Raw genomic sequence first — 26,568 nt, 5'->3', positions numbered from 1 at the left:
CACTGCCTTCCCTAGAATGCTGTTCTGCTTTCCTGGCACGCCTGTGCAGTGGAGAGGGAGGATCTGAAGAGTGATCCTTTCCTGTTTCCCAGCCACAGCATATAATAATTAGAGCAAACAGCATTGCCTTAGACTTCATCTGCGAATGGAGTGTCTCTGCTGAGAATGGACTTCCTTTTTCCCCAGCAGGTGTTTATTGGGTCCCTACTGAGTGCTGCCCACATTGATTGCTCTTTTCATTTATAGGAAGAAGTGGCCTCTGCTCTCCCTTCTGGAGCAGCCAGTATAGTGAGATAGGCAGGTACAGGGCAGATCGTTCCACAGTAGGTGTTGAAGCAGATGGTAGTTTCATTTAGACACAGGACGGTTGTTAGGGACTTGACTGCTGTCCACAGCTACAGAATTTAGAGGCTTTAACTCTGTGTGTGCTATTTTATTTGGGCTCCCTAGGTTTGCATACACCTCAGGTTTCTGTGTACCTATGGAAGCTAGGAGAATTGAGTGTTGAGGTGGGCAACAGGGTATTGATGACTGGATGGATGAGTGAGAAAGTGGGTGAGAGAGAATGGAAGGGACATACGTTTGTAACTGACTCAGAAAGCCTCTTTCCATGTCTTTTCACACACCAAAGTCTTTGCACCTTGAATACCTCCAGTGGCCAAATTTAGCAGACATTGTGCATCACAGTCAGCATGTGTCATGTGTCCTTAAACACCCCAGTTGCTTTGTTTTCGGTTGTTATTTCGTCTCAGTGTAGACCCAGAGGAGCCAGCATAGTGCTCATCAGCCAGGATGAGGTGTGGGCTGAGGTGCTTCTGCTTCCTTGGCAGTGTTTTGTATTTTAACTGAGGAGTCTCACCCTCATAGCACAGGTGACCTTGCTGCTGAGTTGTGTGAGCATTGCTGGGCCTAGAGCGCTTTCCAGTGTTGTAGGTGCTTCGGTACAGTTCTGCCATTTTTGTTATGTTTTCCCCTGGAGCCCACCATCCCTTCTTCTCAGAGTTTTTTTTTTTTTTTTTTTTGTTTTTGTTTTTGTTTTTGTTTTTCGAGACAGGGTTTCTCTGTGTAGCTTTGCGCCTTTCCTGGGACTCACTTGGTAGTCCAGGCTGGCCTCGAACTCACAGAGATCCACCTGGCTCTGCCTCCCGAGTGCTGGGATTAAAGGCGTGCGCCACCACCGCCCGGCCTTCTTCTCAGAGTTTTAAAGTGGGTTGACACTCATTTATATTGAAGTTGAAAGTTTGACATGCACAAGGATAAAAGAAGTCAAAGTATTGGAAGCCTGGTCTGTGAGTCAGGGAGAATAGCACAGGATCACCCTGGGCCACGTGGGTTTGAGTTTCTCAGGCCGTGCCCTGGCTTGTCTCTTTCTGAGCAGTTCATTCAGTGATTCATGTGCCTATCTGAAAGGGGGCAATTACATCATTGGTTCAATTTTGCATTGGTTCATTCTTGGCTGAGGAGAGGATGCCACTCCCCTTATTAACCTGCATTTTCTCAGGATCACAGCCATATGACAGAAGCTACTTGGTGTTAGACAGTTCCAGGGTAAAGAAGGAGGGAGAGAAACAGGATGATCTGGAAGGTTCGTGGAGGTCGGCACTGTACCAGCACTCTCATGTGCATATCTGTTTGAGGTATCATATTCCCAGTGAGCTAAAGAGAACATGGGAAGCTTAATAAGGCTGAGTTACCTGCCTGTGATTGTACGGCTTGAAAGGTGCTGCCTTGGAATTCAAGCTCTCTCCATTGAACAGTACCGAGAATTTTCAACTACATCCATGCTCCTCCATATCATCATCATTGCTGGTCCCCGTCTGTGTCTGTCTATAAAACCATGGCCAGCTGAAGTGCCCCTGTTCTGTTTTTCCTGGTGCCAGGTTCTGCCTATAGGGAGCATTGGCAGCCTTGTACTGACAGAGTCATGGCACCAAGGGTAGAACAAACCGTAGGACAATGCTGGTTCTGTCTGCACCATAAATGACTGTGGTAACAATGGCGTTTACTGTGTGTTCTGTGCATGCTAGAAGTTAAGGGCATGCTTATACTTACACCGTCTCAGTTAATTCTTCAGATTATTTTGTTGTCCTTTCTTAGGTGATGAAACTTAGGCTTAGAGTTGTTTATGAAGTTTGCCTGAGTTCTTACAGAGCTAGTCAGTGGCAGAGTTGTGATTTGAGATCTTTGTTTGAAATGAAAGCTTTTGAATGTGCTTTGGTGTTTTTGCACACAAACATTTTCATTGTGCTGCTTAGAGGAGGTTGTGGAAATGCATTTCCCGGAGAACTTAGCAAAACAGGGCAGCCAGACACCTTTTTTTTTGAGAAGCTGAAATATGAGAAATGAAATAGTTGGTACAAAGGCCTCACCTAGCTCTGATCTGTGAAGCATAATTATAGTGATTTCGAAAAGTGTGTGAACCATTTTTAGCATTTTTCGTTTTATTTCCAGCCATTTTGTCCACAAGTATTCACTCACCGAGTCTCATTTAACTCAGTAAGAACATTTTCAAGCTTTAATCTAACAGATAATCCATTCCAAACAGTATTCACTCTAGAAATTGCCAGCACTTGAAGGTATTCTGCTGTTGGCTTTGGGTTTAATCAGCTCTGTTTTTATAAATTTCCCTTCACTCTTGTGGCCTAAAGAATGAACCGTCTGCATGATTGGTCTTCAGCAAGACGTCTTGCCTCTGACTCGAGTTTTTCCCTTATACTTTGAAGAGGCACTGATGCTCGGCTCTTACCATTGCTCACATGCAGGAGGGTGGTCCTAGCAAAAATGAAGCCAGGTTTTAGAATGATTAGCTAGTCCAATATGGCATTTGGATTTTCTTTCTCTTAATTGAAAAAGGCTCAAAGAATGACATTCCTTTTGTTTTTTTCATTGTTTGATATCTATGTGGATGATCTTTGTTTTCTCATTTTGTGAATGAGTCTTGTGCAAGGTATCAGTTAACAGTAAATGCATTTTAATGTCTTCCTGTTACTGTTCAGATTCAGGAGCTGGTTGCTGGCCCATTTGTGAGAAATCACGATTTCTAGTTCTGGGTTATTCTGCTGTTCTTCTGTCGGGGTTGGAATTGGTGATTGAAGTTTGCATTAAGCAGAGTGAATTAAAGCCCTAGGAAAATTCGGTAATAAAACAGCAACAGTGTCTGAGTGTTCAGCAGCTAGCTCAGTGGTGGAAAGGGAGAGAGCCTTTTTTGCTTTATGCATTTTCAAGAGTGTTGGAAAGTCAGAGGAAGGCCATACAACATAGTAACATTAAAGAAGACTGACCATCAAGTTGTGTGTGGTATCACAAGAGTGAGTAGCAGGGTTAGATGTATTTGTTTTCATTTTTGCCTTGCTGTTGGGAAAAAATAAAGGTGAATATTTACTGCTTAGAGTAACCTATTGAAGGTAGTTGGGGGTGTGGATAGCTATTCTTTTTTTTACATTGTATTAGTTAAGAAAAGTTAATGAGGAATTTGCCTGTGCTAAATTTGTGAATGATGAGTAACTTAAAATGACAAGATTTTGTCAAATGTTTTCTAAAAGTGAAATGTTGCTGGAGAGCTTCTCTCTAGATTCCACCAAGCCCCGCAGTCCCACCATCCACGTATAAAATAATCACTCAGACGCTTATATCACTTATAAACTGTATGGCTGTGGCAGGCTTCTTGCTAACTGTTCTTATATCTTAAATTAACCCATTTTTATAAATCTATACCTTGCCACGTGGCTGGTGGCTTACCGGCGTCTTAACATGCTGCTCGTCCTGGCGGTGGCTGCAGTGTCTCTCCCTCTTCTTCCTGTTTCCCCAATTCTCCTCTCTCCTTGTCCCGCCTATACTTCCTGTCTGGTCACTGGCCATCAGTGTTTTATTTATATAGAGCGATATCCACAGCAGTGAAATTTGTTTTGATGACTTTTTTTCTAAGAAGAGTGAAAAAATTCTATATTTTGGTCTAAAATTCTTGAAGGTTTTCTTGTAGGCTTTATAGTGAAGGCTGTGAATTCATATGACCAGGACTAGGGAATGAGTAAGTACTTCAACCCAGCAAGGGAGCACTGTCCTGTCTTCTCTATCCTGTTTTTTCCCCACCCTCTATTTTTCTGACTCCAAGAATCCACTGGATGAAAAGTCTACACCAGCTAGTGCTGGGCTGAGGACACTGTAGGAGTGGCTGAAGAGTATCATCATGTCTACCAGATCAAAAGCTTCTGTTCCTAGCACACTGTTCATCCTCCAATCTGTAGCTGCGTTTGGCTTCCTTCCGGGTTCAGTGTTCTTGTTGTTGGACAGGACAATGTATAAGCAGGTATTTGTGTTTCATTAAGAAGTGTGTATGTCAAGGATGACCCCAGCAGAGACTCCTAGCGATAGTGGAGAGGGTGCCTGAACTGGCCTTCTCCTGTAATCAGATTGGTGACTACCCTAATTGTCATCAGAGAGCCTTCATCCAGTGACTGATGGAAGCAGATGCAGAGATCCACAGCCAAGCACTGGGCCGAACTCCTGGAGTCCTGTTGAAGAGAGGGAGGAGGTTGTACTAGCAAGTGTGTGTGTTGGGGGGGTCAAGGTCATGACAGGGGAACCCACAGAGACAGCTGACCTGAGCTCATGGGAGCTTACAGACTCTGGACCATGCATGCATGGGACCTAGGCCCTCTGCATGTGGGTGACAGTTGTGAAGCTTGGTCTGTTTGTGGGGTCCCTAGCAGTAGGGCCAAGACCTGTCCCTGGGACATGAACTCCCTTTTGTGAACCCATTCCCTGTCCTGGAATGCTTGGTCCTGCCTCAACTTGATATGCCATGCTTTGTTGACTCCCATGGGAGGCCCTCCCCTTTGTGAATGGAGACAGAGGAGTGGAAAAGGGGGGTGGGAGGGGGAACTGGAAGAGAGGAAGGAGGGGAATCTGTGGTTGCTATGTAAAATAAATGAAAAAAAAATTTAAAAGTATGTATCTGTTATAGGAATGCTGGCCATACTCTTGTGCATGTAGGAAACCTTATCCATAGCCAGATTTTTATTGTTTGATAAAAAGGAATAACAAGAGTCAGTTTTATTTCTTTTCTTTATTAGCTATCCTTTTTGAAAGTTGTGTATTAGCAAAGCATTCTTGGCTTGATTTTCAAATAGTTTCTTTACATCCCTCACTTTTCTTTTTCTTTAAAGCACTTTTATATAAAGTTGTTTGTACTAATAAGCTCATAATTAATTTATATTTTGAGGGATAATTTTTGAGGAATGGGAATTATATGAAAGGACTTAAACTGAATCTTCTGTGTTAATAAGGGAGTAAATATTTGCTTTCTCATTAGTCATTGGCTTTTTAATTATTAGTTCACTGAAGATTTGATTGTGCCTGCCCTTGGTTTCTTACAGTAGGAAAGAGGTATTAAAATCTAACTCACCTTTTTTTGGGGGGGAGTGAAAATGTTTGCATTGTGAACATTTTGGATCTTTGAGTCATAGGTACATCATAAAATAACAGCATTTTTTCCTTAGTTGACTGCAGAGAGAGGCAGGAAGTGAATTCACAGAGTGTTACATTTCCTCTTCCTGCTTCCTGTGCTGTGAAGGAGCTGTCCTACTGTGCCTTCCCAGGTTCAGGGCTAGTTCTTGGTGCAGGTGAGGAGCATTGGATTCTGCACTGCCGGTCCTGGCTATGTGCCCACGTTTCCAGGGCGCGTGAAGTATAGCAACACCCTGAACATTGCTGGTCTTGGAGAGGCAGTGCTTGGTCGTTTTGTTTTGTTTTGGTGAGTCAGTTTCATTATGTTAATGAGGGTTAAAGTAAGCTTAATGAAGTGAGCAACTTTCCAGTAGAAAGGCATGCTGTCTTTCTGCCTATATATCATGAGCAGAGTAATGGTATACCACCCCTCTCTGTGTCTGAATCATCTTTGTTTCAGGAGGTCATGAAGACTCTGATCTTAGAAAAAAAAAAATCATAGGCTCTAAGTGCTGCTTCTCAGACCCTCCTGCAGGATTTCAGTGTGGGCATAAATAAAAATTGTAACTGACAGGGAACCTGGGAGCTGCGGAGATATCATCTAGTTCAGCCTATTCTTGTTTGTAGCTGGGAAACCAGTGTCTATCCTGTAGTAGTTGAAAAGGTACTTTTTTTTTTCTTCTTTTACTCTTTAGGGGGCCCACCACCCAGCTCCCAAATAAATCACACATGAAGGCTTATTCTTAATTATGAATGCCTGGCCTTATCTTGGCTTATTTTTAGCCAGCTTTACTTAACTTAAATTATCCCATCTACCTTTGCCTCTGGGCTTTTCCTCATTCTCTTAATTCTGTAAATCTTACTCTTACTCCATGACTTGCTGTGTAGCTGGGTGGCTGGTCCCTGGAGTCCTCCTTCTCTGGCTCCTAGCTTCTTTCACTACTCCATGTCTTTCTTCTCCTTCCTCCCAGATTTCTCCTTCTATATATTGTCTCTGCCTGCCAGCCCCGCCTCTCCTGTCTCCCGCCTCACTCTTGGCCGTTCAGCTCTTTATTAGACCATCAGGTGTTCTAGACAGGCACAGGAACACAGCTTCACAGAGTTACACAAATGCAACATAAACAAAGGTGACACATCTTCAATTAATATTGCTACATTGCTAGGGGCAGGATTGAACTCTAGCCTGTGTCCTGTATGTTCCGGATCATCTTTACCACAGCTGTACTGGATTATCAGGTGGCTTCTATTACTTAGAAGTGCAGCACTGTGTGAGTATTATTGAAGCTGTGTAGTCATGGCACCATTGTTAGTGAATTTTGCATTTTAGTTCATGGAGAACACAGAGGTGCAGGACTTGCTTTCTTCCTAAGGTTTCACTCAACTGTTGAGACTACTTCAAAAGGGTTTGTGTGTAACTTTGAGATAGAAGATAAGAAAACCATAGGCCATAAAGAACCTTCCATACTTAGTTAATGTAGTTAAGTGACATTAGAAACTCACTGAAGTGATTGTTTGACAAGTGCCTTTGGAAAAATGGCACATTAACCTTCTATTTTTAGGTCTTCTCTCTTGGCAACTCTAGATTACTTGTTACAAGTTTCAGAAACATTGTATATAAACTATGTTTCTGGGTCTGCCCCTTAATGAAAATGGAAAACACCATCCTAGTAAATACTATAGTGAGTAAATGAAATCGATAGCATATTTCAGATTTTTTATTCAGTAAATCACATGTACAGTAGTAGTAACAGATCATTGAGTATTTTAATGGGAAAGTAAAAATGGTCTGTCATTGTGGTGGTTTGAAATAAACTGACCCCAGAGACTCACAGGGAGTGGCAAAATTGGGAGGTGGGGCCTTGTTGGAGTAGGTGTGGTCTTGTTGGAGGAAGTGTGACACTGGATGGGACAGGCTTTGAGGTTTCTGATGATCAACCTCGGCCCAGTGGTTCACTGTTTCTTTCTGCTGCCTGAGGATCCAGATTCAGAACTCTCACCCCCTCTCCAGCACCTTGTCTGTTTGCATTCCACCATTGTCTTAGTTAAGGTTTCTATTGCTGTGACGAAATACCATGGCCAAAAAGTAAGTTGGGGAGGAAAGAGTTTATTTATCATAGTTCATCATTGGAGGAAGTCAGAACAGGAACTCAAACAGGGCTGGAACCTGGAGACAGGAGACAGGAGCTGATGCAGAGGCAATGGAGGGTGCTGTTTACTGGCTTGCTTCCCCTGGCTTGCTCAGCCTGCTTTCTTATAGAACCCAGGACCGCCACACCCACCATGGGCTATGCTGGGCCCTCCCCCATTGATCACTAATTGAGAAAATGCCTTACAGCTCGATCTCATGGAGGCTTTTCCTCAACTGAGACTCTTTCCTCTCTGATGACTCTAGCTTGTGTCAGGTTGACATACAAAACTAGCCAGTACAGCCATGTTTCCTGCCATGACGATAATGGAGTAAACCTCTGAATTATAAGTCAGCCGCTAATGAAATGTTCTCCTTTATAAAAGTTGCTGTGGTCATAGTGTCTCTTCACAGCAGTAAAACCCTAACTAAGGCAGTTCTATAACAGAGGATTTAATCATAGGACCCTTTGTCCTTGAAGATGGTAAATCAGAGAGTTTTTATGTGGTAGTTGTGGTGATAGTGCAGTCTTACGTCCTTTTTGGAAAAGGGGTGGGTGGCATTGAGGGCCTTAAGGACACCATGTCACTTTAGTCTGCTCTTGTAAGCAGATAAAGCTTCCCCAGGTTCAGGCTGGCTACCCGTGTTTTTCTTTGGCGTTCTTAGGTCCTAAGGATCCTGTAGCTCTGCTTTCTATGCTCTTCCTCCTAGGAAGAAGCAGCTGGTCTGAAGAAAGGGAGGGAAAGGCTTGAGAAATTCAGTCTGTGTCAGGAATAGAGGCACTAGAAATAATCACGCACCTGGTCAACTTGTTCTCTCAAGTTCAACAGGAATCAATCTCTTTTGGGGACTCCCTGCTATAAAAAAAGGGTTGCCATTTTATTCAGGCGTCCTACTTCAGTGGCGGTAGATTGAAAAGGCTCATTAAACCATATTAAACATCTTTCTGTGGGAACAAAATTTGCTGCCTTGGACACTTTTCTCCTAGAAAGAGTTCTTAGTTACTTCTTTTTTTGAAGACATCTTGCATAATACCACCTCTTTGGTATTTCCTTCAAGTTTGTGGATTTCCTAAGAGGACAGAGAGGGAGGGAGAAGGAGAGGCCATGTAACTTGAGTGTTCTCACTAACTCCACCCTCTTTCCTCTCTCTCTTCCTCTCTTTCTTTTTGGATTGGCTGTTTTGTTTCCATGGTCTCATACTATGTAGGACCTTGCTCTGATCCCCAGACAGTGAAACAACAACATATTAACTGGGTAAAATAACGCAGTCAAGTGATAGAGAGGTAGATAAAGTATGATTAGAAAAATACTGTTAAAAAATCCAGCTGAAACCTGGATCCCTTAACTAGATGAATCAAAAGAATCTTTTGTTTTGTCTTAGACATAGACTGGCCTCAAACTAATAGTATAGCTGAGTCTGGCCTTGAACTCTTGATCTTTCTGCCTCTATTCTGAGTGCTGGCTGTGGTTGCAGGCATCTCCTACTCAGGCAGGACTCGAAGAACCAATTGGTTTTATCTTCGGAATTGCTAAGCCTTCTGGAAGCAAAATATTCAGGCAATAATAGACTTAAGCAGCCTTTGTGCTTTACAAATACACTATAAGCATTAACTATTTCTACTGGAGGAGTATTGCTTTTCTTTGGTTTTGATAGTACTTCATTTTTAAGATTATGTTAATGGAGATTTTAGGATTTGTTTTTTCTCTTATGATTGTGTATACAGTGATGACTTAGCTTTTTACAGTGACATGTGAGACATTGATTGCTTAAGTAGTCATGTTTGTGTGTCTGGCATTATTGTAGGGCCACATCTGCTGTCTGCACTGAGCTCATGCAGCATGGGTCTGGATTTAGGGCAGCCAGATTGGGGCAGTCACATCTCCAAAAGCAGGGAGCTCTAGGGTGAGAGTCTACCTTGGTGAGCTCCTGGACTGTGCCTCAACAAGTCTGTAGATTGGGCAACCGAGCCTCTTTTAGTCAGTTTCTTGGCTGAAAAAAAAATAGAACCAGGAGCCCCTGCCAAGCAAAGTCCTTTTCAGGATTAGAAAGTATGTGATGGGAAGTGAACTTCTAACTAAACATGCTGTCAGTGTGACGCTCCGGTCCTGGTGCTGGCTTTAACAGCAGGACTTGTGTGTTCTCCATTTGGAGGGCTTCGTCCTAAGGGTCTAGAATATGGATATGGTCAGCGTCACGTGTCGATGGGGTGCTCAGTCTACCCTGGCTTCAGCTTGGCAAGTCGTCCACGGCTGGCACAGGTAGCACATTTGGTGGTGCCCCCCCCCTTCCCTTCCCCTTCTGGGCAGTGAGGATTTTCCCTTGCATTGACTTGAATGCTTAGGATTTAGAACACCAGAGGACTTTTCAAAGGAGGCACTTGTGAATGGAATCTCTGTCTGGCCCAGGCCCTCCGTACTCCCATTCAACTCTGAGTACAGAAGTACTTTTGATACCATCTGCTGAGTTGTCAGCTCTTGTAGAGGTAAAACAGCTGAAGTGGCACAGGGGGAGATTATTAAGGGCACAGCCATCTAAATGGGAGCCCTTTAACAAAAGTCTGGCAATAAACATAATTTCCTCATTCGAAATCGCTGTGGAGAAACCCCCCAAGCATGTGGTACACAAAGCTGTACTGTTGTCTCATTGGGGCTAGCAGAGGGCTGAGAGGTGCTCGGACTTAATACAAATTTCCTGCTCTTGGGCCTCAGTGCTTGGCCCTCCTTCTGGTGTAAATGGAAGGAGAGGAAAGGGTTATGGGAAGCAGTGGTTTCTTTTATGCCGGTTCCCAACAGTCGCTTTGGATGGATAGGGGCTGGGTATGTATGGTAATGAGTTTCAGTGTTTTATCATGTATGGAAAGGTGACATGACTCATTTGATAGGTAGCTGTATGTGAGGAAGAGAGGCCAGACCGCATAGAGACAGAGCATTCAAGTTGCATTCTTAGACAACTGCTTTGGATTGAGACTAGATACCTGGGAACCTAAATCTGCTTAATTAACCTCAGCATACTGCTCCAGAGAAGAATCCAGGGAGGATAGGAGAAGCATAACTTCTTTGTAGATACCCTTGCCTCCCACTTCAGCAAATGCAGATGAGGCCCCTGTTCTCAGAGCTGCTGTAGGTGAGATGGGAGTTGGTTCATGGTAGAGCCATTTTGAAAAGAGTCAAAGCCCAGCTCATATGTTAGGCTGTGTCTTTACAAATCACAACTAAGTCAGGTGACCTTCTATACTGTGTATGAATTCTTGGATCCTTTTGTGCTTTATGTTGGACATTGTAGTTTTTCCAGGGTTTTTAGTGGTGAAATTGGTGGAGCTTGTAAAATAAAATGTTCACCCAGTTAATTTGTTCTAGATAGAGAAAAATCAGAGTTGTTTCCAGAATGTGCACAAGTAGTCTTGTGTTTTACAAACAAAGGAATTGGGTGAAGTAAAATTTTCTGGAGTTTTAAAACTGATAACATTCAGAGACTGGATGGACTGGAAAATGCAAGATTTCTATAGGGAACAAAGACTCAGAATTACATAGGATTCTGGCGTGAATGCCTCTGTGAAAGAGGTGGGAATCCACCTTAACCACAACTCTCCTGCTGCGTTTCCAGTGTAGTCTAACAAAACAGCAACACCAGTGTGCCGGCCCAAGGCTGAGGAGGGAGAGAAGTGAGGTCTCCCCGAGCCAGCCTGCCAGCCGGGGTTCTGTGAACCCCAGTGCTGTTCCTGTCTGAGCACACAGGGAGAGGAGATTCTGGCGGTTGTGTTACAGCTTTTGTTTGCCGTGTGGAGCTGTTGTGACATAGCTTTATGTGTGTGGGGAGTTCTGTGGGTTTGATGTGCCTGAGAGAGGGTGTGTCTCACACACTTAGAAGTACTGTTTGCTCACATAAGAGAACATTACCAAAAGCGGTATGTATATATAGTTTTATGCACTACACATATAGAATGCTGTTGCAGTATAGTATCACATAAAATTATTTGTGAGAAATTATGCACTAATTGAACCTTTTTTTCAAAATCCATGCCTCAATTTATTAGAAAGGCCATTATCCGGAATGCCAGGCTCCTGAAAATTTAACCTTTGCTTTGGCACTGTGTTGCAGTCCAAGTCTTGGCTTTTGAGCTCAACATTTATGATGCTTGTAGGTGAAATGATCTTAGATGAAAATATTGATATCACTACTTAATCAAGCTCAGGGCCACTAGTATACAGTCAGTCAGATGGCCTGCCATTATATTGTAGTGCTGTGGACGCATAGGCCGTTATCCATAGCGTTTCTAACAGAGTGAATCAGAATCTAATGGGGGTAAACTGCTGCCTAAGGGGAACACATTTATCAGCATAGGAAATACAAAGGAACAGTCTGATACATTTAAAACAGGAATCATTCCATAAAGAAGCTGCTCTGCTGAATTGCTTTTCTTGTTGCTCTGACCACCTACCTATTTGACCAGCAAGGAAATGTTTATCTTGGCTTGCAGTTTAAGAAGGGCTATGGCCTCTGGTGGTAGGTGATGTCTGCTGGCAGGGGAGGGCGCTGGCTGTTTATACTATATTTATAGTCAGCAAGCAGAGAATGGAAAGAAGTGAGGCCTGGCCATAAAACCTCTAGTCTAGGCTCACCTTTAGTGACGCACTTCCTTCGTTCGACAAGTCTCCGCCTCCAAAGGTTTTATGACCTTCCCAGATAGTACCACCAGCTGGGGACCAAAGGTTCAAGCACACCTTATGGGTGTACGTGTGGGGAGGGGGTGATTTCACATTCACAGTGACACAGAGTCAAAAGAATAAGTAAGGAAGATTGTTTAGAAACAAGCTAAAGTCTAGGGTGTGAGTGTAGGCTGATTAGTGAGTAATACTGGAATCATCGTTTTCCTTAGCTGTGATAATGGTATTTGAAAACTGCTCCTTTTGATTTTTGGAAAGGGGTTTCTGGATGTCTCTCTTTTGAAGTATTCATTGTAGTAGCCTGTCTTACTAGGAGAAATAGATGAATAATGTTACTGTTAGCAGGTGTGTAATCTAGATAGTCATTACAGAGAAGGCCATCCATAACTTTCACTTTTATGTGTTTTAACAATTTAAAATAGAAAAGTGGTATTTTCACTTCTGAAACAGTTCCTTTACAGATTGTATTTAAAATGTAGGCTCATGAATTCCTTTAATGGAATTTCTTGTCATTTGCTTTTTTTCACTTTTAATTTAAAAAAAGCCCAAACAAAACAAACAAACAAAACCAAAGAAGCTTGTGGCAATAACAAGGTTTATTCTGTGGTCCAGGGCATGGGAAGTTCTTGCTGTTTCTGTGGGTCCTGGACCAGTCTCACAGACTACTTCTGGGTTACCACCTTCTGTGGACCCATGCTCTCATTTTGATTGTTTCTGGCAAAATTTCTCCCTTGGTCAGAAAATTGAACCTAAAGTGGCTGCCCAGTCTCTGTGCTGCAAGAATCTTTGACAGAGAGAAATAGATTTGACTGCTTTTTACCTCCCCTTTCTGAGTGGTGGGTGAAGCTGGACACGGGAGAGGGTGGTGGTCATGCAGACTTGGAGGGAAGGATGGTCCAGCTTGAGCAGTTGTCGGTCAGTCACGTAGTCCGGTTTTGCTGTAAGATAAGCATGAACATAACTGTCTTAAAGTTGGATGTTGGAAAGGTTCAGGAGGCCTGGAGCAGTGCCCAGCTCTCAACCATTGAGACATGGCCTTGGTCTCGTCAGTGTATTCCCCATAGTATAAATATATACACAAGTGGAATTGATTAGGTAGTGTGGAAGGAAATAAACTGTAAGCCTCTTATTTCCAGCTATTTTCAGATGTAGAGCCTTCTCAGAATTGAGGGTTTTTCTCTCTCTTTCAGAGTTTCCTTTAAAAGTTGGAGCATTGGTTGTCCTTTCCTTATTTGTCCAGCGCTGGCTGGCATCTTTGCCCTTATCCCCTTTGTTTCCTGTGCTAGGAAGGAATGTTTTAAACTCTGCTTGCATAGGCCAGGCGGCTTCTTCCCAGCGGAGAGATAGGTTGACAGGAAGAAGGGGAACATGGGCACATGGGCACATGGTCTGGTCTGGTGAGAAAATGCTGCAGGGGTTTGTTGGAGACTGCCTGCTACATGCTGAGTAGAAAGAGCTCTAATTTAACCTGGTTTTTATTAGACACCTCCCCCCCCAGCTGCCCCTTCCAACCCCCCCCCCCCCCCCCCCCGCACGCGCCCCAACACACAGAGTTTTCCACCTCTTCTCTCCGTGTGCTTTTCCCAGCCCCTAGTCTGCATTTCATCTCAGAAGGCGGACAGACGGACGGTGCAGGCTTTTTCCCGAGCAGAACAGCTTGCTTTGGAGCCTTTGGCTTTGGTTGTGCTGTGATCTGTTATCTGTAAAATAGCCTGGCCATTGACTTCTCAGAGTTTGGAAAGCGCAGCTTGGTACTGTTTTGGTGCGATCCAGTGTCTCATTTGGCGGTGCCCCGGCCGCCGCCACCGCTTTCTCCAGTCCACAGCTTTGGATGCTGAGAGTGTTTTCTACCTGCTGGCTCAGGGCAGCCTCCCCCACACAGAGGTGCTCCCTTCTAACTGTCTCAGCCTTTAATTAGTAGGGAATTTGCTCTAATTTTGCTGTGACAGCCGGGCTTGCTAATGGCGGGGTTAGAGTGAGCCGTAACACGCACTGCTGCTGTACTCAGACCTGCTGTCCGTTCCTTCCTTGCGCTCCGGCTCTCTCCCACAGGTAACACGGCCTTCTGAGCGTGGTGGCTTAATAGAAATTGGTATCAAGTTATTTCTGGACTGTTTTTGAAAAACTAATTGAAGCACAGATTTTCTTAATGTTTTTTCATAATGGTTACTTATTTATGTACTTTTTCCTTGACACGTACCGTATTACTACAATTACTTAAGCTGTTTAACTATGTTACTGTCTTTATCATAATCGTAGCAATAGCTTAATATAATGATTCTTTTTTTTTTTTTTTTTTTTTTTTTGGTTTTTCGAGACAGGGTTTCTCTGCGTAGCTTTGCGCCTTTCCTGGAGCTCACTTGGTAGCCCAGGCTGGCCTTGAACTCACAGAGATCCGCCTGGCTCTGCCTCCCGAGTGCTGGGATTAAAGGTGTGCGCCACCAACGCCCGGCTCTAATATAATGATTCTTATATGTACACTCACACACTATTTTGAGGCAGCATTCCCATATATAAGAGAGGCTTGGTTGGCTTGGACTCAGGACCCCTCCATTTAGCATGCTCTCCCAAGCGCACCCCCACACCCGGCTCATTTTGAAGTTTCACAGAATAAAAACATTACCGTGTGAAATTGTGGCAATGCCAACGGTGTGATTAGCAACAGCTTACCTTCCTCCTGGCCTTGTTTCTTTCTTTTTTTAAAAGATTTATTTATTTATTATATATACAGAAGAGGACGCCAGATCTCATTACAGATGGTTGTGAGCACCATGTGGGTGCTGGGAATTGAACTCAGGACCTCTGGAAGGCAGTCAGTGCTCTTAACCTCTGAGTCATCTCTCCAGCCCCTGGCCTTGTTTCTTAAGAAGAGGGTAGGATTCAGTATTTTCCTTTGATCATCTCCATTACATTGAACTGAGAAGATTAATCAGGGGTTCTTGGGCTGTTGTCTCTGGCAGTCAGATATAGAAGCTCAAATGGTTATGATAAGCAGTTCTGCTGGGCAGACAACTGTTACCAGGTGGTGTGAAGTTGTGACCAGGATCCAGCTGAGTGTAGACTGTACATGTAGTTCACAATGCTCTTTCCTCTTTTTATCCTTCTCATGATGAATTGAAGACTGCCATTTGAAAGTGGGAGGGGCTGTAAAAGGAAGGCTCCAGTCGACTGCACACTTGCTCTTCCTGAAGTAGAGGCAGAAATCAGAGTGAAGCCGAAGCTCGCTTGGGATTGACGGGTGGTTCAGTTTCACTGGTTGATGGGGTCCTCCCTGAGCTTAGCTCTCTAAGGCATTGCGGGGCCAGGCCTCCAGCCTCCAGCAGACCCACCCCACTGTCTTTGCCCTGAGATTTTCTCATTGGGCTTCAGAAGTCTTGGCTCAGTTGTGCATTGAGAGGACACTGACCAAATGAAATAAATGGTCAGGCATGGCCCCTGTGAGGAGGACCGACCAGAGGCTCACACACTGGTAATTGTCGTCCTGGCCCCTCAACGATCATTCAGAATCATTCCATGTGTTTTTCTCACCAAAAGGGCAAATCGTCTCCCCAGACTTACAGTCATTTTAAACTTGGTTTGTGAGCTTAGGGTGAAATTTAATGAATTCTGCAAAAATTTAAAAATTTAAAAATTCTTTTAAAGTATCAAATTAGAAACACACCTACCAATTAAATAGAGTAGAACTATTAAAATAATTTGTTTTCACACAAACTTTGTTCTGTTTAGATTGAAGACAGTTGTGACTTACTTTCCAAAAACCTGAATGAAATTATGTTATATTTTCATTCAAGGAGGACAAAGAAAAGTAGCAGCAGACATTAGTGTCCATCTTCGCTTTGAGGTGTAGGTGTCCAGTGAGGGGAGGTTGGTGATGTGAGCCTAGGCTGCTTACCACTTTACGGGACTCTGCAGCTTTGTTTTAGCTAATGGATAAAGTTGTTTTATTCGCATTGTGTTTCCAGAAAAGTGTGATAGAAATTCATGTTGGTGCAGGGTAGTGCTTATGGATGTTGTATGAATACCCATTCCAGGGGCTTTGTGCGTTACCAGACCCTCCATGAACCTCACTACGGAGTCTACTACTGGATGGAGTAGGAACTCTACCTGTCCCGGTTTTGATGTTTTCCCATCTGAGCATCCCAGATCACCAGGAACTCTTTAATTTTGAAGCTCTTGAATGACAATGTGAAAAGAATAGGAAAAGCGGAGGGGGAGGGGAAGGAGAGGGAAGGAAGACCAAAGCCAAGAAACGGTCTCTCAGCGGAAGTGTCTGTCTGTCTTGAGGGGCCCCTCACCGAGAAAACAGGAAAAGAGAACCAGGGGCTGAGGCACCCTGGCTTTTGAATCATTGCTGCTTCAGTTCAGTTACTTTGAAAGATTGTCAAGTAAAAGTGACTTTAGTTTCCTGTGTGTGCACAAGCCTAAGAAGAGTTCTTTACACGTGTACGGACTGTTGGCTCTATAGTTAGAACAGACCCATTACCCGAAAGCCTTCCATGTGTTCTTCCTTGGACTTCTGAGTGTTAACGGAGAGCCGTGCTTTTCCTAGGAAGTACGTCTCCTAGTGCTCCTGGAGGACCTCAGGGGTCATATGCAAACCGTCCCACAGGTCTTCTCCAGAGGCAGGCTCTGGGCCTTTCCAGCTAGGTATCTGGTTTTTGTTTTCACTACATTTTTGTTGGTATATAAATTTAATGGTGAATAGAGTTTCCTGCCCCCCCCCCCCCGCCCCCCGTGTGTGTATGGTTCTTATTTTTTAAGGGTTGAATTAAGGTTGTAGCCATCCATCTGTAGGTTGTATATCCCCTGTCAATATAAATTCCTGAGATTTCCTGTGCATTGTTGTACAGTGACTTTGCAGGGCTACAGGATACAGTGTATGAGGGCAAAGACACAGGACACCTGGCCTGTAAGGAACAACAGGGATGTCTGGATCTGGAGAGGCGATGTCCTGTCTACTGCAGAGGCAGATGAGTTGATTCATGGCTGCCTGCTTTTCTTTTTTTCTTTCCTCCCTCCCTCCCTCCCTTCCTCCCTCCATTTGATTGTGTTTCCTGTGAAGTTGTATCTCAGTGAGCTTATCCCTGGATGGTCTGTTGAAGGAATACTGCTTACATGGAATTGCCTAGAACCCTAGAAGGAAAGGTCATTTGAGGGCTTTGAAGAGTCTGGCTCCTGTTGCGATTGCATATACAAAGGTCTGTTTACAGACCACCGGCTTCTCTTCTTTCTTACTTGCTGATGACCTGCTCTGTGCAGGTTGGACTGGCAGTGGGGGGTAAGAGTTGAGGGTCCAGTAGTAATTCATGATTTGCCATCTCTTTCTCTCCCTTCCTTCTTCTCCCAGGACCTTAGGCCACAAGAGCAACAACGACTTAGAGCCTGGTGGAAGGAGGGTGGGCACACCTACCTACAGTTTGCCTGCCTCTGACATATTTCCAGTTTTGCTCCGGGTTCTGTTTGCATGGTAGATTAGTGTGGTCCAAACAGTAAAAGGATTCAGGGCTCTCAGAAGTCTCCTCTTGGTGCCTCTGGTGCCTGCTTCCTGTATTGTCTTCTTGTCAGCTCAGCATCTCTTGTTCCAGGAATCCTGCGGTATGGTGTTCAGTTTACTGCCACGTGTGCTGGTGTTTCGGGAACTTCACAACTGCTCTTACTGAGAATCTGGGTTTTGGTGTTACGTACTGTGTGCTGATGGTACCGTCCATGGAGTATGGTTCAGTAGTTCTAGATCAAGCGTATTTGACTAAAACCCAACCCAGCCCACATAATAACAGCAACAGTCTCTTCCAAAGACTCGGCTGTGCTTCAAGACCCACCACTGTCCTGTGCCTTGCAAGTATTTCTAGGACTCTTGGTGGGAAAGGCTGAGAGGACGCTGAGAGCCGCTCCTGGCTTACGGGACCAGCCCCAGGGGCAGTTGTCAGCTCAGCTTTAGATGCTGATTCCTTAGGCCTAGCCCAAGACAGCAGTTTTTAAAATGGTGAACATGTTGGAAGAACACTAGTGGGAGAGGGAAAGGAAGACCGGACGGAGATGGTAATGGGGAGAGAGTATGCCCAGAGTTGATGATGTACTTGAACAAAAGTGTTATAAAACCCATTGCTTTGTACTCTGAACACACTAATAAAGTTTTAAAAGTTATGTAACTCCCTGATTTTTTTTTTGTAATGTTCAGCAAAAATGGCAAAATATAAATATCACACCACTACTCATTCCCTACAACAGATAAGCTGCAGGAAATGTGATGTCCAGTTTAGTCAATGAATTACCAGGGAGAAGACCCCACTATTAATGTTTAGAGAGCGGTTTCTGGTTTCAGGAACTTTCAGAAAGCACCTTATTATGGTGCTAGGGTAATATGAAATGAGAGATGTGTAGCCATATCAATCCAACACAGTCTTTTAATATGGGTGCTGACAAACTTTTGCTACTGTTATTCAGCAGTTGAATCTGTGACCTCATAGCCCACAGAACCACACATAAATAATAACACGTAGCAGTGTGCACCATCAATTTTTTTTTCAAATGATCTTTTTCTCCTTTTCTTTCTTTGATTGACTGGCGCTCCTAGTTGGACTCCAAAAGCAGTGTACCTATATCTAGGCTCAGGAGCAGTGCTCTTTAGAGAAGCAACAGTTTGCAACCTTAATTGGAGGTTAGGTTAGTGGTGAGTAGAAATCCATGGGCAGGTCAGCAGCCCAGAATGGAACCAGCATCCTTTATCACATGCTCCTTTGTCTTTTCATAGTGTCTGAAGTGCTGATGCTTGTCCCTAAGCCAGTGGGAAACGTTTAAGTGCTTTAGTGATGTTTGAACTTACATTTCAGCGTCACAATGATGTTGTGGATATAATTTCACAGAAGGAAGTATATTATAAAGTTACAAGAGAAAAATGTATAGAAACTTCTTGGGTGAGGAGATAATGCTACAATTCTGTTTGGTCTTTTATTTCTGGACAAATGGTTACCATTATAATAAACAGGTTTTTATTAAAATTCACAGGTGGATGGTAGTAGATGGTACCTGTGTGTGTGCTCATAGAGGCCAGAGGTCACTGTTAGGTACCTTCCTCAACTCATCTCTACCTTATTTATTTAGTTTTTACAACAAGGTCTCACTGAATCAGGAGCTCATTGATTGGCTAGACTTGCCAGGCAGTCAGCCCTTGGATCATCTCGTCTCTGCCCTCAGTACTAGTGTTCATTATAGGTGCATTCTGTCATGACCAGCTTTTTACATGGTTGCTGGGGATTGGAACGCATTACCCATGGAGCTATTTCGTATCTCCTGAACCCCTAGTATTCTATTTTGAGACTCCCTATGTAGAGGTGGAACTCTCTGCAGAAACCAAGCCAGCCTCTACCTCATGAGTGCTGGAATTAAAGGCTTGCACTCTCACACCTGGCTCTAGTATTCATTCCTAATGCATCAGGGCAGAATATGAATTTGAGGATTAGCATGAACAGATTGACTAGTTACTTACTTGTGAATGCATATTTCTTTTGCATAAGTTTGCATATAGTAAGGAGTAGAGAATTTTTCAAGTGAATGAAGGGAATGGTAATTGTATTGGTATGATACATGTGGTCATAGCTGCCTGCAGTCAGAAATTTCCATTGTCCTAAAACAAGCATTCTCACAAAACAATCCAAACACTCACTGATTTGATACTTAGATGCTCAGGAATGACAGTAGAAAGACATTAAAGGTCTCTTTTCTGTACTAGAACTGTTGAGTTTCTGTAAAAGCAGTAAAAACACTGCAGTTCACATAGGCAGTAAACAGTTTTGACTCTGAGCTGGGGTGTCTTAGGCAGTATTTCTTGGCGTTGGATGGCATCCGACATATGCTGTACCGAGTACTCATACACTCGTGTGTGTCCAGAGCCCAGGCTGCAGGGAATCTTCACGATGCCAGAAACACCTGAAATCAAGTATTTGAGTTTTCAATTAATTTTTCCCTTTGCATGTTCAGAAATTTTTACAGTTGCCAATTTTTTTTATGACCCCATATTTAATTATGTTCCCTTTATGGGGTCTGAACCCATGGTTTAAGAAGCTATGTTTTGAGATAATTTCTAAATTACAGAACAAGTATGTAGAGCCCAAATGACTAGGCCCTTTGTACTACTGGGTGTGATAATTCCCCGAAGCTATCTAATTGCAAGGACTGGATCGTACTTGATGTTCATAATATTTTCTCTGAGCCATTAGGACAAGCCTTTTTATGGTACTCAGGAGTTCAAGGTTTGGAAAGTTTCTCTTCCAGATTGGTCGCTTAAAGAAAATGTGGTACATGATGCATTTAGCTTTTTGTTCTTTGCTGACTCTGCTGTGCAGGATGATGACTCATTGATTGGGGAGGGGCGTGGCTTAAGGCACTCTTAGCACCAGTTTGCCTAGTTATCTTTAGTGCTGTTTTAGATAAGTAGCTTTTACCTAAGGAAGGTATGATTTGATATTGAGGTTTTTAAGCTCTCTAGAGTGTTCTTTTTGTTTAAAATTAAAACGCAAGTTCTAACTGATCTTATAATACCCATTCTAAAGGTTCCTCTGTCTACTTGCTCACATGAAGCACTGGTCCTGGGAGATGGAGAAGCAACAAGCAAAAGTTAGTTGTCAGGAGAAGTAGGAGCTACAGGATGAGATATGCAAAGGTGTGAGCCTGCCTGTCCTTAGCCACATACCGGAGGCCAGTGATGAGACCTGCACCATGGGCTGGTGCCTTATTCTTACTGTCCTGCAGGGAGCTGTTTAGAACATCGAGCTGTTTTCTCAAGCACTCTCAACTCTTTCCTTAAGCTTGTGGTATGCTTCCTTAGATAGCTCACAGTACTGTCTGGCTGCCATGTACCCTCTTCCCGCTGTTATTTTATTTTATTTTTTAGACACTTGTAAAGTCCACTCAAGTGGTTTTGAGGTTTACAGTGCAGAACCAGTTACTCTGGTCTCTCTGCCTGTGGGATGGATGGGTAGATGGAGTGATCATCACACTGCCTAGTGCTGAACTCACCCTGTTTAGCACAGAGCTATGGTGGTTCAATTTATGCTTTAGAAAGCAAACTCAGAGCAGGGAGGACCTTGGACTTTCCAAGCTGACCTCCTGGTGGTCTAGGAACAATATTTTTGTCTGTTTTATTATTGAGCATTACTTGTTTAATAGAAAAGCGTAACACTTCTCCCTTAGGTAATCTTTTTTTCTTTTTTAAAAAAAGGTGTGTGTGTGTGTGTGTGTGTGTGCGTGCGCGCGCGCGCGCACCATCTGTATACCGGTACCTCCAGTAGTTAGAAGAGCATGTTGGATCCTCTGGGGCTGGAGCTACAGGTGGTTGTGATCCTTCTGGTGTGGGTGTTTGAAACCAAACTCAGGTCCTGGAAGAGCAATACACACTCTTGGCCACTGAGCCATCTCTTCAGACCCCTTCATAAACTGGATTTTTAAAAAAGTTATTTCTCTGTGTGTATGCTCACACTCGTGTGTGCATGCAGGTGCATTTGTCTGGACGTCAGAGGATAACCTTGGGTGTTGGTCCTTGCCTTTTACCTTGAGACCCAGGATCTCTGTTGATTGCTGCTCCATGGATTGGGCTAGCTAACCCATGGGCGTCCATGGCTTCTCCTTTCACTGCCCCCCTCCTGCCATAGAACACTAGGATTGCAGACAGGTCCATTCAGCATTGTTTGGGTGAGCACTGGGCATTCATACTAAGGTGTGCTTTTACACACAGTCATCTGCCCAACCCCCAGTGAACATCTTTAAATCCAAACCAACTGTTCCAAACCAACAAAACATCACCAAAATGTCTGGGAACAAAGGTTTCTGAAACAAAGCTTGTAGTTCAGTGGAAATGAGAAGCAGCCAGACCTGCTTCCCTTTTTACCCCATGATGAAATCTTTTCCTACGCTTTTGAGAGAGCTGCGTCTTGGTGGGGTGTGCAGTGTATGGCCCTGCCTGGTTGTCTGCAGAGAGTTTGCGTGGTTTGGTGGCAGGGCTTGTCCTCCTAGGTGAATCATTGTGTCCTTCCTCTTTTGGCCACCTGTGGGTCTGTTCTGGGATACAGAAAAGATTGTCTGCCGCTCCAGTTCTGAAGGAACCCTTGTTCTACTCTTTGATTGATTGTCTTCAGGTTATTATTGCTCCCCAGAAACTACCCTTTTGCCCTTCCCAGCAAAGGAGAACAGTTGGTCTCTTCTAGGGCAAGTACAGTGTTTCTATACACACACACACACACACACACACACACACACACACACACACACACACACACACACACACACACCTTCTCCCTGAGCAGGTACCATGTCTTTAAGCAGTTTTGGATTAAACTTGGTAGACTTACTCGAGGAAGCATTTTGATTTCCAATATTTATTGCAAGAAATGGATAATGAGATAACTATGTGAATAAACAAAAGTCCATTACAAGTTTCAGAGACCTATGGGCTCTGAATTTGCCCTTATATACCTTTCTGTTTGCTAAACATGCTCTTTGTCATAAGAGGTCCAAGGCAGGATTGACAATATATGGTTTTGTTGGTTATTGTGTTGTCATATTTGATTATAAATTAGTATCAGTATTTGTAGAATAATATACTAGAAGTTCATGTTTAATTTGATTAGATAGGATGTGTCTGTCTTAAAGTGCACGTCTGGTAGGGGAAGTAGGTCTGGGTATAAACTTGAGCTGGTCAATGTAATTGTCTCTAAAGTTTAGTTTCTCTGTTTTATAAAACGCGATGCTTGCGTTATGTTCTGTGAGGAATATGGGAGTTTGCACAGGAGATACCTGTTCGCCAAGTGTCCCATGTTCGCCAAGAGTGGGGCTGTACAGGTGCCCATGCTCTGCTCTTACGGGACTACAAGGCTGTGCGGGCCACAAGATCATATTTGCTGGAGCTGAGGTGACCTGATCTGGCACTTGTCTGTGCTATTGAAGCTGGAAAACATTTACTTTTCCATTAAGCATCTACTTACATAGTTCCATAGAGTAAATAAAACCTCCTGTAGTATTGCATCTATTTTTAGGCCGAAGGATGCTGCAACACAGAAGCTTTAAAGAAGGGCAAGCTTTAGACAGAAGTACCATGGGCAGAAACAGTGCTAAGTTATAGCACCTCCTTATCAAATGTGCACTAGCAGCAAGGATTTGTAAGGGACAGTTGAGATGAATGGAACACCTTCTGATGCAGCTGGGCAGTCTTAAGCCTGGAATTTGAGAGGCTGAGGCAGGAGGATCAGGAATTTGAGGTTAGTGCTGGTCTCATGAGACCTTGTTTCAAAAACCCAAACCCAACTAACCAAATTTCTTGATGGAGAAGTTGGTATGTTGGGACCATCCCTGAGAGTTAGAGTCCTAAGCTCTGTCTTTAACGTCTTGGGTACATTCATGTATCTGCCAAGTTCCTGTTCATGTGAAAGAGACCATGAGACTGTGCCTGTCAGTGGACACAGTGATTCATCAGATATTTTAAGGAGATGTAAGTAGTCTAGGTAAAGATTACACAACATGCATCTGTTAACTAGTATTTGATGCTAGAAGATTATCTAGGAAAACAGAACCATTGCCATTTCTCCCCTCACTGGGATTTAAGCACTTCCCTTAATGTTATTCCCTCTGCCCTTTCTGTGGGACCAGGGACAAACTTCATTAAAGGTGGAGACAGGCTGCAGCAGTGTCCTGAGTCTTAAAGCTGTATCATGTGATTTTTCTTGGAACACGTGTTATGTATTGCATATTTGCAAGCGCAAGGTGGTAATTTTGACTCAGAAACACGGAGAGTTGAAAAATAGACTGTTTTCCTTGGCTTGGATCTCTGCCAAACCTAGTTTTGGTTTTTTCCCCCCCTTAAAAAAGAAACATTCATTTTCTTGGTGGTGGGGAGGTGGGAAGCAAAAATGAATCCAAAGCTATGAGGTTTCTCTGTTGAGGAGGAATTCTGGTTACTGGGAGCCGGGCAGACTCCCAAAGTGACACTGGTAGAGTAGTGTTGGCTTTCTCATTTGGAAGAAGGAGGATGACACAGGTGAAGAGCAGTTGGGTAGACTCGTGTGGTGTATAGATCTAGAGGCCCGCCCTCCCCTATCTATTTTATCCCAGCCAGTCCAGCACAGCATACCTATCTTCTCTGGGGTGTGGGGAGCCCGAACAGCGCGGTTTTCTCCCACCACCTAATTTCTAGCGGTGAGAAATTTGCTATAGTGATTTGGAAATAGCCTTTCAGCCGCTGTAGAAAGGCTGAAAGACTTTAGGGCTGTGTGGGAGAAGATCATTGTACCCTTGACCTGGTGCTGTCAGAGGATCAGGTTACACTGTGTCTTAAGTGGACTCTTCCTTCTTGGGTTCAAGAGAAGCACAGTTTGACTCTGTGACTGTGCTGTCACAGTCATGGGAGAGTCTGGATGCTCTTACTGATGGAGGGGACAGACTCGTGGTCTGGGGTTATATTTGACCACTGACCAAGTGTCCCACCTTGTTTTTTGCATCTTGATGATTGTATTTCTCTATGCTATGAAGTATACCACTACTGTGTCTGTCCTTCATGGAGCCCAAGGCACACCAGTCTAAAACTTGTCTTCACTACTGGTTGCTAAGCATACTCATTGTTCCTTACTTAGTTACAGTGTTTAGTTGTCAAATAGTACCATTTTCAGGGACGGCTTTGTCCTTGTGACTTGAGTTCCTGCACAGATTCTATGAGTAAGTGGAGAGTTTGATGTTAGAAATTCCTTCTTTCTGTCACGAGGCCCCAAGATAGACAGGTTTGTGGAAAGTGCGAGGATGTCATTTCTGCTTTGCAGTGGTGCAGAAGGGTCATTTGTGACAACTGAATCCTTCGGTAGCTCATGTTCAAGATAGCTAGGTGGTTCCTGCTCATTGCCTTGAAAAAGGCTAGCAAGGCATTGCTGCAGAGAGCAGGCTGATAACCAAACCCGTCAGTGCCGAGGAGAATTATACCAGACTTTTGAAATACAGAGTGACGTGAATGAGCTACACAGTTTTAGGTCCTAGATCAAAAATTATAGTTGTGACAAAGTTATCTTGCTTGTCCCTGAATCTCTTTGTATGCTTTTTTACTCTGCATCGTAGTCTCCATACTCTACATTGACTATTGGGGCTGTGGGAAGATTTTAAAGAGGACGTTCATTATAATTGTGAAATCAGGTAGTTACTATTGGGATTCCACTAGGAAAACACAATTACTCATTTATGGTATAAAATAAATATCTAGAGTTTTATTGATTGATTGATTGATTGATTGATTGCCATTGAAGGAGTGGTTGGTGACCCCAGTGTATAGACAAAACACATTACTTAAGTGGATTGGAGGGCTGGATAGATGGCTTCCTGGTTTTTCCAGCATCCACATAATAGCTCAGAACCCACTGTAACTCCAGTTCTAGCGGGATCTGATGCCCTCTTCTGGCCTTCATGGGCTCCTGAATGCATGTAGTGTACATAAACTTACACAGGCATACATATAGAAACGTACATTTAACAAAATAGTATTTTAAGTATCTTGGAGACATTGATATATACATTAAACTTATGAGAAAAATAATTGGTATTTCATCAAATTCATTTGATAATCTTTTATTAATAATAGAAAAAGCATGAGGAAGAGATGCTATGTGAGAAACTTTAGCCATTCTGTTTGGATGGCTGTCCAGAATGTTGGTATTAATTAGTCTTTCTTTTCTGTTTCTTCAGGGTCGACATGTTAAAACAGGTCAGCTGGCGGCCATCAAGGTTATGGATGTCACCGAGGTAAGGTTGGAACACACATGTTTATGAAGAAATTGTGACTTTAAAGTTAACTCCTGTCCTAGTACAAGAGCCTTTCCATGCTTGGAGATTGTGATCACTTGAGTGCACGGCTCTCCTGTGGCATTTGATGCTCATGGTCCAGCGGCAGGCCAGTTGACATACTTGAGTTGTTGCAGATGTTCGCCAAGTAACTAAGTCAGTAGCAAGCATTTGCTTAATTTTTTTTTTTTTAACAATCAACCCATAACACCTCCCCTCTGTCTGAGTGACATCATCCTTGGCCACAAAATGGACTGTAATTGGTAACATCTTCACTAATAGAAAAGATTGGAGGAGGGATCAGGGAGGTCACATGAATAGAGATTGAAGGGAGAGCTTCCCTTGGTGTATTAGTCCACACCTGTTCCATTTCTTTTCTTTTTATTTTTTTTTTTTTATCATGGGAGAAGAAAATATCCAGCCAGGTTCTCAGAGGTTGGAAGAGAAACATCTGTTAGAACTTTAGTAGATTGTTGGCAAAATTGAGTGGCAAAAGATAGTTCTTGAAATGGTCGATGAGGATTT

The 26,568-nt window shown here is 43.4% G+C and overlaps 1 protein-coding gene across 50 annotated transcripts in view; it reads left to right on the top strand.

Annotated features, from left to right (window-relative positions):
- The window catches only part of Map4k4 (mitogen-activated protein kinase kinase kinase kinase 4), a 151,912-nt gene that overhangs the window by 38,330 nt on the left and 87,014 nt on the right, over positions 1–26,568 (top strand). For all 50 annotated transcript variants that reach the window (XM_076557402.1, XM_076557405.1, XM_076557401.1 and 47 more), the window contains exon 3: positions 25,948–26,004. In XM_076557402.1, coding sequence (XP_076413517.1) covers positions 25,948–26,004 — 57 coding nt within the window. The remainder of the gene's footprint in view (positions 1–25,947; positions 26,005–26,568) is intronic.

The sequence above is a fragment of the Peromyscus maniculatus genome, chromosome 21 (genome assembly GCF_049852395.1).
Source record: "Peromyscus maniculatus bairdii isolate BWxNUB_F1_BW_parent chromosome 21, HU_Pman_BW_mat_3.1, whole genome shotgun sequence".
Taxonomy (NCBI): Eukaryota; Metazoa; Chordata; class Mammalia; order Rodentia; family Cricetidae; genus Peromyscus; species Peromyscus maniculatus.
Note: the sequence above shows the minus strand (reverse complement) of the source record. Positions and strands in the feature narration are given on the sequence as shown.